We start from the raw sequence: 15,837 nt of genomic DNA on the forward strand, positions 1-15,837 counted from the left end.
GCACCCCCTCCCCTGCACGGCGCCCCCGCTAGGGGGCGCGCCCCACAGTTTGGGAACCTCTGCATTAAATACTTTTTTTTTTTTTTTACAAATTATCGAAGCAGGTTTTGTTTGCAGAGATTGGTTGAATAAATATCAATTGTGCTGGATAAATAAATCTGAAGGTAAAGAACAAAAATTGGCTCCTTGAAAGGAGTTAATTTGCATACAGAGAGAATGGTTTTCTAAAAAAAAAAAGGTTTTAGGGTTCTAGTCTTGTTTTCACTCTGGTTTGGACCCTCGTACTCACGCGATGCATCAGAGCAGGTGGATCCGTCTTCGTCCGCCTCCTCGCTTTCGGCGATCTCTGGCTCCTCCTCCTCAGGCTCTGGCTCCACCCACCGACCAGGTATGAGGCCAGCCGAGTCGTAGGAGTTGCAGAGCGGTCCGACGATGTGCGTGATGAACGATTCCTGAAGCTTGGCCAGCTGCGGCGCTGCTCGGTCCATGAAGGGGCTGACAGGAAGCCCCAGGCTGGACTCCTCATCGCCCTACATACAGCGTGAGCCATTAACACAAAATGACACAAACTAAAAGGACGAACAAGAGCTGATTTACAGCATTACCCAATTCTGATTGGTCATCTACAGACCCATTCAATAAAATATAATATTACTGATTAAGTTCCTTTCTTTCGGAGAATACAGAGGGGCGTTTAAAAGTCTTTTTTTCTGTTAATTAGGATGATATTTCCGCTTCAGGGCAATGAAAACATGACATTTAAATTTAGATTATTATGTTTTCTTATATAACTAAGAAAACATATTCAATACAGAAACGTGAGCTTAATGAAAAGTATGTCTGATACCTGCTTGTCATTTAATCTGACAAATGGGCCTCATCTGCAGATCCTAATTTAATGAATATGACTGAATATCACATACAAGTAGTTACTTCTACTGAACAATAAATATAAGCAACTTGTAGATTTTTTTTTGTACTTTTACAATTCAAATATCTCTGAAATTAATTTAAAAAGTGTGATTTCCATGACATCTATAGAGACAGAAGTGAAAACATCTCCTTTAAGGTTTTCTGGTTTTCCTCTCTTGTCACCTTTGGATTAGTTTATTCACGGTCTGGCAGAATGAGATTCAGTTTATGACTGTTTCATATCAAAATAAAAACAGGATAAATGATCAACAAATGAACCAGTTAATGCCAATAAAACAGTAGAAAATTTAGCAAAGAACCATTTTTCAGTGGGATGCTAAGAGACTAGTCTGTCACAAATGTAATGGATTTTCAAGATTCTTTGTATTATTTATGTAATCCTTAAAAAAAATAATAACACAGATTGCAAGATGCAAATTTTATCAATGAGATATCAGGTGAAGGACTGACCTACGATGGATGATTACATGAAGAGTAAAATACCCTATCTTTGGATATTTTTCTTACTTTTGTGGCTTTTATTTTATAATCAGACAGGAAAGCAGGTGAACAGTGAAGGGTCATGCAGCAAAAGACCTGAGCAACGGTCACCTGAGTCAAGGACAAACTGTCTCTGCACAGGAGACCCGCAGGGACTCACTGCAGCTCCACTTTCAGATTTTTAAGTGTATGAAATGCTGACATGCTCGGGCACAAGGACAGGACAGCATGGGGCGAGAGAAACTTTAAAACACCTTCAGGAAGCTAATAGAGCTCTTGATTAATGACACTTTAACTGATAAGGTAGGCCTGGGAAAGAAATAAATAAGCTGGTAAAGTTGGTGTCACATTTTGGGGAAGGAAGTGAGTTGCTATCGGTTTATAATGCTGGAGACTGTGAAGTGCACTCGGGTCGAGTAGCCGCCTCTGTCAAGTGCCTTGAAGAGAAAACCTTTGTGCGTCACTTCCCCCTGGAAACATTCAAAGCTTTTGTCTCTGTCAATTAAGAGAGACGGGAGGAATTCAGTGCCAAGAGTGCATGCCATCCTAACAAACAATTGTGAGTGGAAATAAGCTGTGCTCATAACTAGGTTACGTTTGTTACTGCAGCTCCATTCAGAATGAGGCCACAGTTACTGTACAGATAATTATGCAACACTCCTACAGTTTGAGTCGTCAAGCTTACAGCTAAAAATCCGGAGAAAAAAAAAAGAACTGTCAAAAAGGGTGAACAAAAAAAAAATTGCTCTTTGAAGCAACAATATAATTTGCATCCAGGGCCGTTGCTAGCCATTTGGGTGCCCTAAGAGCAGATGGCACTAAAATGTTAAAGTCAAGCATCTTGTTTATGCACAAGCTTTGTTATTCCATCACCACCTGCTGTCATTTGGTATTGGAAGTACTTTATCGTGCTGTGACATAAATCATATTTACATTACCTACTGCAAGTATTAGTTTCTGTGGTTTTTTGTTGTGTTTTCTTGTTTAAAGAAAAAAATAATAGTAAAGTGTTCCTTCTGCCTGTATCTGGTCAGGTTATCTGTTTGTGAACATAAAAAAAGCAATACTTTTTGTTGATCTATCACTTAAAAACTCAAATAAAATAAATTGAAGACCGATTTTGCAATACGGCGCTGTGCTGCATGGTGCTGCAGGGGCGTTTTTATTGCTTCATTGCCACAAACATGGCAGCCTTGCAGAGAATTGGCCCACCTGTTCGTAGAACTCGTTGACAATGCCCTCAGTCCACTGCAGATGCAGATCCTTGCACTTTAAAGGCCCGTTGATGTCTGCCAGCTTAATGCACATCTGGCACACCAGTAACCTGTCGTTCTCATTAGACCAGTCAATACCCGTTGACGGATCATCGCCCACCTATTGAGGGAACAATAAAAGGCCGGTCAGCTTTTCTCACATCTAAAAATACAGAATTTAATAAGCAGCATGTGAAATGTTAGAAACGTTTAATAGTTTCCTCTCTTCACAGACCACTTCCAAAAATAATACATATTCCATTCCATGTTATACTTCATGTAAACCATTTAAGAGTCCGTCTTTCGCAGTACCTTGGCATTGAACTCAGCCAGGAAGTCAAAGTGCTTCTTGAGGTCCGTTGCTAGGATGGCCTCGATGACCAGGAACCTGAAGCGTTTGAACTCCACGTGGTCCAGGTTGACCAGGAAGTTGTAGTCCGGGTGTGACATGAAGAGGTTCCAGGCGGAGGCGGCGTGGTGGTTCTCCAGGACCGAGCGATCGTTGTAGAGCACTGCCTGCAAACAGCCAAACTCTCTGCATGAGCGAGTGCAAGCAAGACTTTAACATTGTTCCGCTAAAATCTCCTGGAACCAAATGTGAGGCCTCGAGAGATGAGGGGTTAAACGTGTTTTCTGCTATCCGGGGCTCGATTAGATCAAAGCGTTGCCCATTACGGGAGCTGCTTTTTCCTGGAACTTCACCCATCAAACTTTTTGACTCATTTGCTTTCACAAGAGGTTTTACTGTCCTAACGTCACGAAAGCAGATCCAGCGGTGAGTTAAAAGCGCTGATCCTTTTTATATGTCTTGGAAAACCTGATCAAATTGTTTGCTTTATAGATCACAGAATTTGTTCTTTAGTTGTTGTTTTTTTGGCTTCCGAGTAGAGTTGTTCATATAAAAACCACCTTTTGTAAACGGATACATTTATTTTATTACTCACACTGTAGAATAAATGAGATTGTTAATATTGTTAAAGTTGCAGAAGTAGGAAGAATTTCACAAAAAAAGGGGTTAAACTAAAGCTGCATAACTACTGGCAGGAAATAGACAAAGTCTTTAATAAGGACATTTTGGGGCGAACATTGTTTTAGGTTTTCACAACGTCAGGCTTTAAATTCCCCCCCAGCAGGACTGGCTACTGGGCTACATGGTCTGTAATGGTTAACGTGGAACAAACGAATGTTTCCAAAGGATTTCTCAAAAACAAAGAAAAACTCTTTCTTGGAAGAGGAAATAAATGAGCAAGTGTACACATTTAAGACCTTTTAAACCTTAATCTCAAAAGCGGGTCCATCTAAGATGTTTTGAGGCCTCAATTCAAATCACTTAAATACTTTTTAAGTCCCTGAAAAACCAAAGGAAGTGAGCGAACCGGAGGTAAATCAAAACACAATAAAGAGATAAAATTATTTCTAAATCAGGCTAATATCTGCTTCTTTTAATCTACGTCTTTATGTCACATTTTTATTGCCCTGCTATCGAGAATGTTGACACAGCAGTTAGTTAAACATTGATTCAGTTTGTAGTTCTTAGAAAACCTGGTGAGATTTTTACATCAGGATTTACAGAGAGGTGAGTGGAGTTTCGGATCGTTTAAGACACTGTTACTTGAAAGTTACAACGCTATAAATATGTATTATGTAACTAAATTGCCCCATGTTTTGGTGTTTGCTGTAAACTGTGGATTTAATTTTGTTTTAAAGATGTGGCTCTAGGCTTAAATTAGCTGCACAAACTGAGGAAAGTAGAACAGCGGAGGGAGTGATGTAATCAGTTTTAGGCAGGAGAGGCTATGAGGCAATAAAAAATAAACAGTAAAATATGTTAAAGAGGTGAATTATTTGGGGACAGCCAAAACTCATGTCAGCAGCAACTGAAAGGTTCTTAGAAAGGAAAACAGGCTGTTCCGAAAAACAACATGAAACAACTGCAAGGACAGGCGGACGCTCCAGGAAATCTGCACACTTTTACGCTCGCAGCTTCTCTTGCCCTGTTTTTATAACGGTGTGAAGAGCTGCTGTTCTCTACAGCTCACCGGCGACGACGTCTGTCTGACTTTTCCGATAACGAAGACATCAGAAAAGGCAGACAGGCAAATCTCTACGTTTCCCGACTCAAATGAGAGAGTGGTTCTGGAGGACTTCGGGAACAAAGTACCTGAGGGGCGCTGGTGGCCACGAGGAAAGCATTTGTTCTCCCAGGATGATCGTAGTCGTGCATCGCAGCAGCTACGTAAAGCGCCATCAGCTCCAGAGCGGGGATGAGGCCAGACAGACAGCCGTATCCGTCTTCTGACACAGTGTAGGTCTTTGAAACCAGGAAGCCCATGTGACTGTGTGTTATCCCAGAGTCAGAGTCTAACCACAGGGAAGAGACAAAGCGAGGGGATTTCAGATCAGGACTGCAGAATTTACACTCAACACTTTAGGTTCATCTATAGGTGCCAGTAATGCACGCCGGAGCGCATGCACCCAGATACACACACACACACGGATGTTTTAATCGACTTATGTGTGGATCAAAGGGATGGTCCTGGTTAGGCATACAAACAAGGTTTTGAAAGATTGGTGAGAGGGAACTCTTAATTTGCTAGCAATTTCATGCTGTCCTAGACTTCAAATAGAGTTTCATGCAGAAAAACATGAGCCAAAAGCTTGACGAAAGCTGGATGTTCTCACACTGATGAGATGGCTTACAGGGAGGATCAAGGCACATGGAACAACCCTCCGAGAAACCTTTCATACCCGAAATTTCTTATCCAACAAAAAACTTATAATTAAATTTAAAAAAAAAAGAAAGAAAGCTCATCTCCTTTTTATTTATTTATTTTTTTTGCACTTATAGGTACTGATAAAATAAATGGTGCGTACCTGAGTCACTGGCTGAACTGTGGTCGTTAATGAGGCTGGGTAGACCGGGCACAGGCTGCGTGGTGAGGTACCAGACCGCATGAAGCACATCTGTGGCGTGGATCCTGTTGTGATCTGATCCAGAGGACAAAGCACACTTTTTCCAAATTAAATCGCTTTTCCACCAGGGCGCACTGTTGAGCCGTTCAGGTTTCTCACAGCAACGTAAAGGCAAATCCTGGCATTGTACTGTACACCGTTAGAATGAGCAAAAACTGGAAGAAGTGCATTTGCATCTAGTGGCTGATTTGTTTCTTACAGCTGCAACAAAGGCTGACAGGAAAACGGTGCGAGTGAAACCGCGACCGGATGAGAGGCATTTAAACTTACATGGTATGTCTCTGTAGCCGCTCTCCAGAGCGTGGAAGTAGTTCATGAACTCTTTAACGGGGATCTTAAAGGTCTCAAACAAGCCAGTGTCCTCAAAGAGCCTGTAAGACACCTGCAACACAACATGTCCTGTGAAAACCACCATCAGACAAATACAGTTTATTACAATATCTGCTAAAATCCCATGGAAGTTAATTGTGTCATCCAGCTGAATGGCTGCGAACCACTACATGACTCACTTCATTTATCTGTCTTATGCTACTTTGTCTCACTTTTGTAACCTTACATTTTTCCTTTTTTGGTCATAACCCTTTTATAAATAGTTGTTAATCTGTACTTTATCTCAACGACAGTTTTTTTAATCTCTGGTGAAAAATAAAGATGTTTGCTATTCTATTGTTTTCTACAAAGTATTCAGCTGGAACATCAGGAAGTAATGATGTTTTTTATTATTATTATTATTATTTTTGAGTTTTTGGTCGTTATCTCATGGTAGTTTTCGCTCCTAGGAACCTTTGGGCCAAAAACAGTCAAATATAAAAATATAATCACACTCCCAGCTTTGTGGATTGCTAAGAGGAATACACATTTACTGCAGCGCACCAGTCAGGCTGGCTCTTAAAAAAACGCATAGCTTCTCCTAAAATGTTGTTCAGCAAAGTTTCCTTATGAAGAAGATTGTTGTTCTCTTCCTTACAAATCACCCAGAGACCTTTGCATTATGCAGACTCCTTCAGAGTGATCCCAGACACACAGCTTTTAATGACAAACCCCAAGCCAAGTCTGAAGCACCTGGCAGACGGTTGTTCATTTGGAGAAAGACGTTCTCTCCTCGTACATCATGGTGAGAGAACAACAACTGTGGATCTGGGGGATTTAGTGTTCATCTGATATCCTATAAACATGTTCTTATTTATTAATGAGGCCGTGTTTTTCATTTGTCTTAAATGTTCTTCTTTTTGATTCCGAGTCAGAAACACTGGAGGAGTAAAACTGTGGTGGTGATTTAACAGTTGTTGCTTCTTGAAGAAGAGAATAAAGTCTTTAAGTGTGTTGGATTTTCGTTTGATATCCTTAATAAGAAGTGAGGATTGCAGTAAGTCGTCTCAGATCTTACTTCTTCGTGTTGTTTTTTTTTTTTTTTAAATGTTCTCACCTGACTAAGGATCCTCCCACATTTTCCATTTGTCTTCTCCATTAGAGTGAAAATAGGAAAGTTCCAATTATTTAATTGACTCATTAAAGGCTCCAGGTCTTCCATTACTAATGGCTCTTGTGCCAGAATGGGCTTGTCCTGTACAAAAAACACATGATGAAGATGTTTTAAAGAATACATTTCTCAATGGCACAAACCATATGCATGTACACTGGATGTGGAAAAAGTATGCACATTTATGTTGTGTTGTTAAATGTTGGAAAATTGAAATATTTACTGATTTTTTTTTTTTTTACCAACTTCAGTGTATAAATAAAAACAAACGTCTAATAAAAGGAAACTACTTTTAAAAAAGAAAAAAAATCAAAAATCTCTCACTGTACAAAGCAACAATTCACATCATTTCATGTCTATCAATAATCGGAGGACATATATTACTTTTATACAGCTGGACTTTTCTCTATCGTTTGTAGACGAAACATAATCTGACGTTGGGGAAACCTTCAAGACTCTGACTGAATGGAAGAAACTGCAGGATTTTCTGGTTGCTCCTGTTTACTGGTTACATCAGTCTGCTGTAATTTCCAGGAGTCGTGTTGACAGATAGAAAACCCCCTTTCCTCTCAAAAGAACTTACAGATCCGGCAGAAATACCCCCAAGCCAAACGGAAGACAATTTCATGGTCTAATGAAACCAAACGGGAACATGTGGCCACAGCGCATCACCAAAACTTCACCACATCCATCGTAAAAGATGGCGGCGGATGGCGATGCCGTTCTTCAGAAGGAAGAAGACGTTTGTAAAAGTTTGTAAGAGGACTTAAGGAGCTCTTAAAATCAACATCACTTTTTTTAGCTGCCATTTTTACAGGGGGTGTGCAGACTTTTTTTTTTTTTTGTCACTACGTTTCCGCATCGTACGGCGTCCTACTCTGACATTAAAGAGATGTTTTTGAACGCGTGAGCCTCGACTCACCTCAGGAGGTATTAGTGCATGGAGGATGACGTTCTGGGAGGGTTTTTTCCCCTTTTCTGTGTCCTCCTCCGTTTGTGCTACATCACTGCTGTCACTGTGGTTGGCTTCGTGGGTGCTGTCATAGTCTGATGACACAACTACAGGGTCCTCTGTCAATACAGAAAAACAAAGAGACGTCGGACTGCTGCAGAATCCGTGACTCGCTGTAATCGGCTCACCTTCCTCACAGAGATCTCCGTTTGTCAGCTGGCTTTACGTAATCAGCCGAGCTGGCCTGAATTGGTCTGCATCTAATCTGAACTGGATAATTCAACTTTATTTGAATAAATCTGATTTAAACTGAGCTTGATCCTATTGGATCTGCTTGTCTTGTGCTTTGAGATGACATTTGTTGTGGACTAGAGCCATGAAAGTAAATAAAGCTAAATGAACTGCATTCATATCCACACTGGACTAGACTATTGTTTAGTAAAGTGTTCACTTAATTTAATTGAAAGATTAAAACACATTAGTATTTCTCTAATACATTTTAATGGGGATTTACTCTTAATATGCACTCAGACAGATCCAAGTCATTTTCTATTGACTACTATTCCTGGTAGTGTTTATATTGAGCATCTTGTGCAGTTTATTTTTTTTTACTTTAAACCAATAAAGCAGGAAGTCCCTTTATTTAAAATCTCTTAGATTTGAAGAATTCAAATGGCTTGAAATGCCTCTCTCGTTATCAAAAATTAAAAGTTAAAGAAAATAATTCATACAGAAACATGAATCTTTGCAGATGTCAGAAATGAAGGTGCATTTTCTCATACAGCAAAAGCAACAAAAGGAATGTGCTTGGGTTTTCCACAATTGTAAAAATGCCTGCATGTCCTTTATCTGACACAGGAAAGATGCACCGCTCCGTTTTGCCCCTACCTGTTCGAGGTGTCCTGTCTCCCTTATCTATAGAGCCCTCTCCATGGGTCAGTCTGATGTACGGCCTCCCACAGCTGCAGAAAACAGTTTACACACATGCAAACAAATCTTTAATTTCTCTACTACTAGTACAACAGAGGTTTAGCTACTATCTGTGAACTTCTTTAGTGAATATGGCCAAAGTGGAAAGAAAATGATGGTTGTTTTCCAAAGTTTTTCTTTTTTTTTTTTACAATAAAAAGTCTGGAAATGTGTCATGTATTTGAATTTAGCCTCACTGAGTCACTACTTCTTTGGTAACATTTGGGTCTGATCTTTTGGGTCCGGCCCAAGCAGCTTTGCACATCTGAAGACTGCAGGTTTTGGCTGTTCTTGTTACCGCATTAGTTCAAGCTCTCCTAGAACAATTAAGTTTTGCAATAGTGTTTGAATTGGACTTAGGCGTATAATTTGACATGGCTGTTTTCACATGATTATTCCCTTGTACACAAACATTTCTATTTCAGCTCGGGCTGTATTTTTTGAGGTTGCTGAATGCTGAATGGTGAACACCAGGCAAAATCTAAAGTTTTTTTTTTTTTTTGCAGCAGAAATTGTTTTCTCTCCTTGTCTCTGCAGAAGTACAGGAAGCATATTGTTCTCCACAGATTTATCCCTGATCTTCTTGGTGTGCTACTTAGTGTTCATGTTTTTAGTTTGCTAGTTCCCCAAAATTTCTCATAACATGCACACAACAGTTACATTTACCAAACTGGATCTTATTTTGCATTATCAACCCAAAGAGGACTAAGTACATGCTAAATCTTAATGGTAACATTTCTTGAAAACCATTTCATTTTCTTTCTACTTTACAATCATTTTATGCTGTTTTATTGCATAAAATCCCAACAAAATAAATTGAAATTGGTAGTTTAAGAGGATAGCTGTTGTAAAGTAAACTTTGAATACTTTCGCAATGCACTGTGACTGAGAGCATAGAGGAAAAATTTTACAACACTGAGTAAAATAAAACTTGATGTAATGAATACCATAATAAGAGGTTTTGATGTAAATGTTTAAATATCAAATTAACAACAAAACAAAATGGATCAGTGGTAGTAGAGCACGTTACATCTGGCTGTCTGTGGCTGAGCCAAAAGAGCAAAAACGACACCACTCAGTAGTCAGGCTTTGATAACCAACCGCTGTCAAGTAAACTAATTGGGATTCCAGCACCGCTGTCCGACTCAACATTTACAGATGCTCCAAGAAAACACCAATTAATAAGCGTAATTAATGCGGGCATTAACACAAACAACGACGAGAATAAACAGCCAAACAAATCTCAAGCCTTCGCCGGTGCTGGCTTTGTTATGAGCGACTCATTAGCAGACGTGCCCGCTCTATTTGTGATTTACGGCAGAGCGACTTCAGCCACATGAGCAACCTACTGCGAAGCCACGAACTCGCAGACAGATGAAAACCGTCACAAGCGCCGAGTTAAAACATAAATCAAGCGTCACGCGTTTTGAAAGAGGGATGTTGACACCGTAGGGAGCCTCGACGGGTTTCCATGTGTCTCTGCTGAGGCTACCGTCAGGCCGTAGGTGGTTTCAATTAAAATACCTCGCCCTAAATGTTGTAAAACCTTCCTCCTGAGCTGAGGAAATGCCTGCCGTCAGAGTGTTGTGTCACGGGGAGCACAAAGGCCTGCAGTGTTTCTATCTCCTTCTGATAAAGTGTTTCTGGAACGCTTTCGGGCCAAACCCACCCACTATAATGGACCCGGGGCTCCAACAAGGAGCGCACTGTCGTGTTTGCGCGGTCAGGCCGGACCGCTGCGTCTAATACATCGCAGGTGTGGAATATAAAATAGTTAGATAGTTTGGCGGGTGAACAGTTAGAACGTTATTGTCAGGGGAGCAAGAGTCTGCGTCGGCCGCAGAGCGTTTGGCCTAAAAGGTTTAGCTTTAATGAAAGCTGAAGAACTGGCAGACACCTTTTGGCGTTCTGCTAATGCAGCAGAACAACCTTGAGTTCTGACACCGAGCCTCCAGCACAAAATGTAAATAAGGAGGCTGGGCTGTTCTCATTCGCACAGTCCGTCAGTCAAGTGTCAAGTCTCTCTGCTTTTATCGCTGAAAAACCGGAGCAGTTGCAGGGGTAGGAGCCGCAGTTACAGTAATTTAACTGTCTCAGTGGGACGTCTGCAAACACTGTAAAAACATAATACGCATTCCAGTATGCATAAGCCGAAAGAAATAACATTTATCTGCTGCGTAAGAATGTGTTTATGGGGAGAATGTAAATGGATGAAGGAATGTGTTGCTTCGCAATTTACAACGCAGACGCTCGACATTCACCTGTAAATCTGCACACATCTCCCCCCCACACTGTCTAACTTTAAATCAAACAAACTTTCCCTTTTATACGTCAAGTAAGATCACCAAAATAATTTCTAACAGCTTAGTGCCAGAATAAGGTAACTGGCTTGATGAGTTTAAGCTTTAACTTGGTGGTTGACGTCTTAAGGAGTTGCTACAGTATTTCCACACGATGCCAACTTTTTTTTAGGAATTGTCTCTCCAGCAGCATGATGTCGCTGCCTTTGTACAGAACATCTTGGATGATGCCGTTCGACCTGCTGTTTCCTCCACATGTAACAATAGTCATCATAGCCAAACACCTACATTTTAGTTTCACCACACAAAAAGGACTCATCTCCAAAAATTACATTCGCATTTCTAAATTAGAATTGCATTTTTCTTTTTTTTTTTAATGAAACGGCTTTTTGTGGCCTTTCAACACACGTTGATTCGTTTCAGTGTAAAATGTTACTTTCTTAAAAGCTTTCGACAGAATTTTCACAGGGGCTTTTGGTTTTGTACAGAGGATGATTTGCATGTTTTGTACCGCAACAGGTTGATCTCTAGCACCAAGAACGTCACGACCCAGAACAGACGAACGTCGAACTTTAAGCCATTTGGAAATGGCACCCCAGAACGAACCAGATTTCTGGTGGTCAAATATTCTCCTGATATCATGACTGATTTCTTTTTGCTTTATTTGATAAGAGGAAGTAAAGGGGCTTGTGTTGTTCTCTAAAATACAGGTGTGCTTCCGGTTGTGAATTAGATGCTTTGCGTCATCATTTTTGCCAACTTAAAGGCTTATCTATGTTAGTAAATGTAAAAGATAATTATAAACTGCATAAAAACACAAGTCTCTCGCTCATTATTCTATCTTTTAGCAAATATAAATAATAATGTCAGTCCTAGTTGACCTACAGCAAAAGAATAAAAAAAACTTTAGGTTCATCTCCAATGAACTTTGTCCAAGTCAGACCGCAAAAAAAACAAAACAAAAAAAAAAACTATTTATTCTTTGCCATGGTTTCAACCCATTCACTTTATTTTCAAGAAAACTATGTGTTAATTTGCTTCTTGCTCTAATTGGGATTTTTTTTAGACGTAAAAGTTTTTGGCTGCACACTCCAACTGTAAACTCCAGCTGGCCTCTGTTTGCTCCCTCTTCTGCTGCATTTTACTCCCAGATTTCAGGCTGCCTTCCTCGCAGCAGGTTGACAGATTATCTTTGGTTCAGAGCCCAAACGGACATTGTCCAAGCCACGATAAACACAGCAGCCATTATTTCTGCTTCCAGTAATCTACCTACTCTTGAGCTAGATGACGTGAAGGAGATAACAGCGCCGTGGCTCAGACCGAGGCAAATGGAAGGTATCGCTCGCTCCCTTTTTAACAAGCACTGTCCGATAACAAGCCGATGTTGCAGCTTTTGAAGTCGGTGTTGTTCCTGCACGTCACTAAAGGCTGACAGGATGGAAAAAAGTGTGCAGGAAAGGAGACGCTTAATGTCCTAATTAAGATCGCGCAGATTTGATGAGGAGTAGAGAACGGGGGGAATTGAAACCATGTGTTCATTTTTCTTTTTTCCTCCAAACCTCCCCTTCATGTGTTCTCCTCGTCCATGTTTTCTCTCTGAGGACACATGAGGACAGATTATTCCTTTGCTCCGTTTGATCTCTAAAGAGATTTATATAGAACAAATTTCTTGGCCAGACGAATTGAAAAAAGAAAAGACAAAAAAGGCTGTACATAAGTAAGAAAAGAAATTATACCGACTCTTTCCATTGTCGTGTAAAAGCTTAACTCGAGAACTTTTATTTTTAATTTTTTTTCATGTTGTCGATTAATCAGTCGTCAGGAACAAGCTGTTTTCAGAAGGCACTGGACATGTTTAACAGCAGTTTATTTTAACACTGAACCATCTTTTTTTTTCTTTTTCATTTTCGAACATCCAGACGGCTGAAAATCAGCTAAAGAGCAGCTGACAAGAGACTTCAGTAAACCAAACCAAGAGTCACTCGGTACACTTGAAATGCTCCATAACCTGCGCCAGAAGTAGCAGCTGCGACAGTTCATCCAGGCACGTGTGTGTGTGTGTGTGTGTGTGTGCGCGTGTGTGTTTAATTGCGGGGTTGTGGTGACTGGGGGAAAAGCCCAGGTGTTTGTTTACACTCTCACCACCATAAGTGGGTATAGCTGAGGCCCTCTGCTGGGCTGAGCGACTGTTTGAGTCCAGGGGACCCAGCTTTGTGTACAGAGTCGGCTCGGTGTGCCTGCATTTACAGATGTTGCTTGAGTATCACGCTGTCGGTGCGCAAACAGAGCCAAACAAGTCACCGACAGAAGCAGCCCACACAGTTATTTTTTTCTTTTTTTTAGGGCTGAAGACTCTTGAGAAAAAGGAGGGAGTGTAGAAAACAACCCAGTAAACAAAATGACGTCAGATGAAACCCAGTGGACCCATCCTGAGGACTCGCTTATTGGAGCAATGGAGACTCTGTCAACTCTTAATCTGGGCTGTAATGTTGCTTTGTTTAAGCAATTCTTTTACCAGCAGTAAATGTAAAGAATTATGACCAACTCCGGCTTTATAGTTGCTGGGAAAATGTATTAAATCATAACCCTAAAAAAAAAAAAAAAAAAAAAAAAAAATCACATGTACAATCTATGCCTGATTTTTTTTTTTCTTGACATCTGATTTCCAAACTCCAGGCAACAATCTGATGATTAATCAGTAATTGCCTCTTTAAGATGGATTTTTAAGGTTCTGGGGGCTTGGCGCGCAAGTTATATTTCCATTCTACCATTTCCAAATGTCGGATGCAAATTACTCACTGAGGGGCTGAATAACAATTGCAACTGCAAATATATGATACAGAAAACTCTGAAACACAAAAACAGGCACCACAAAAGTGAGAAAGCTGCAGCTTAGATAAATTGTTCCTGAATGGAGAGAAAGAGAGAGAAACTATCTGTAAATTGCATATTCCAATGTGATATAATGTCTTAGAAAAGTTGAGACAAAGCAGGATAGTTTCTTGAGTAGCAGAACATTTTCAGTCATTTCATTCAATCACATTTTTTTAAAAGCAAAAGCCTTTTTTTTCCCCAAATGAAACACAAACAGAAAACCAAGTTGCCAAACACCATCTCATCCCACCTGTGTGTCACCACACGTACGTTTCTTTTTTGTTTGTTTGTTTGTTTTGTTGTTTTTCCTGAACCTGCAGCAGTGTGGCATTAAAAGCAAAATCAAGTAGAACTTTTCTAGCAGATCCTTAAATACGATCACAGGCCTTTAAATTGGCTTAATTTGAGTTCACATAATGAAAACCACATGATTGGTGGATAAAACTGACAACTAAAAGTTTAGTCTAGCCCGAGTTACCAGAGCTTTGTCTTGGAGGTCATTCTGTCTATTTTGTAAAACAACATGGTTTACAGCTAATTCCAGAAAAAAAAAAAAACAGCCATGCATTTTATTTGAACAATTCATTGTTAGGACAAGGTCTGTAATCATTTACTAACTTGATGAAAGCAATATTTCCAAAGAAAGACGACTTCAGAACACACAGCTACAGACTGGTCGGCTTCGCTGTGCAGCATGGGTGAATTATTTTAAGATATTTATTATGTTTCGCCATACCTAATGTATCCTCTGCATTTATTACAGTAAAATGCTGCCCTATTTTACTTTTCCTTTCCTTATACTGCCAGATCAGCATGCCCCTAGGATGGTATTTCCTTGTAATTTCCAAATCTAAAGAAAAAAAAGAAAGCCTGGTTGAAGTAGTCCTTTCTTTTTTAACAATTATCCACCCAACATTTGTTTCTAAACTAGGCCATGCAGTATTAGAGTCATGCCTCATTTTACATGTGCAGTTCCAGGATTTAACAATAGCTAAGTTTCAGGCAGTTTCTGCCAAAGCTAAATTAGTTTATATCTAAAAGTTTGGTGATTGAAGCAGTAAGAGCTCAGGCGAGCCGATTCATATCTCCTCACAAGACTCCCACTAAATAATGAATGGGGGTTTTTTTGGGGGTGGGGGGAATGTTAAACAGTAACTTCTAAATCCAGAAAGTGAGAACTCGTGTGACTTCACACACGCACGCGGACTCTTGCAGACATTGCAATATATAGGTTATCATCAGCTGGAGTTGTGTTGTTTGGATCCCAGCAGGCTTTTCTCCGTCTCTTTGAGGCCGACATCAGACGTGTCTTACTGGAATCCTTCTGCAGATTAATAATTGAGTTGCAGATCCAGATGATCTATTCAACAAAAGTTCCCATGTAGCGTTTTGAAAATCAGTCTCTCTCAGAAGGATGACGCAAAAATAAAACTGTCCTACTTGTTTGACACAACAGAAATCAACACAAAAACGGTGTTTTACAGCAGAGGCGACTGTATTTGCAGACTGTTGCAGATCTTGGAAGATTTTCGGGGACCAAAACTTTACAGGGGAGAAACTACACAAGGTGCTGTTGATGAAAGACAACAGCACCTTGTTGTCTTTCATCAACATATATGTATA

At 40.1% G+C, this 15,837-nt stretch overlaps 1 protein-coding gene across 2 annotated transcripts in view; it reads right to left on the bottom strand.

Annotated features, from left to right (window-relative positions):
- LOC103152543 (cGMP-inhibited 3',5'-cyclic phosphodiesterase A-like) overlaps positions 1-15,837 on the bottom strand; it is a 91,474-nt gene that overhangs the window by 5,972 nt on the left and 69,665 nt on the right. For both annotated transcript variants that reach the window (XM_016661164.1, XM_016661163.1), the window contains 9 exons: positions 8,960-9,033; positions 8,042-8,190; positions 7,066-7,203; positions 5,910-6,021; positions 5,541-5,654; positions 4,828-5,027; positions 2,979-3,182; positions 2,626-2,787; positions 290-530 (listed from right to left, as the gene is read on the bottom strand). In XM_016661164.1, the coding sequence (XP_016516650.1) occupies positions 290-530; positions 2,626-2,787; positions 2,979-3,182; positions 4,828-5,027; positions 5,541-5,654; positions 5,910-6,021; positions 7,066-7,203; positions 8,042-8,190; positions 8,960-9,033 (1,394 nt within the window). The remainder of the gene's footprint in view (positions 1-289; positions 531-2,625; positions 2,788-2,978; positions 3,183-4,827; positions 5,028-5,540; positions 5,655-5,909; positions 6,022-7,065; positions 7,204-8,041; positions 8,191-8,959; positions 9,034-15,837) is intronic.

This window comes from Poecilia formosa, unplaced genomic scaffold, assembly GCF_000485575.1.
Source record: "Poecilia formosa unplaced genomic scaffold, Poecilia_formosa-5.1.2 Scaffold314, whole genome shotgun sequence".
NCBI lineage: Eukaryota > Metazoa > Chordata > Actinopteri > Cyprinodontiformes > Poeciliidae > Poecilia > Poecilia formosa.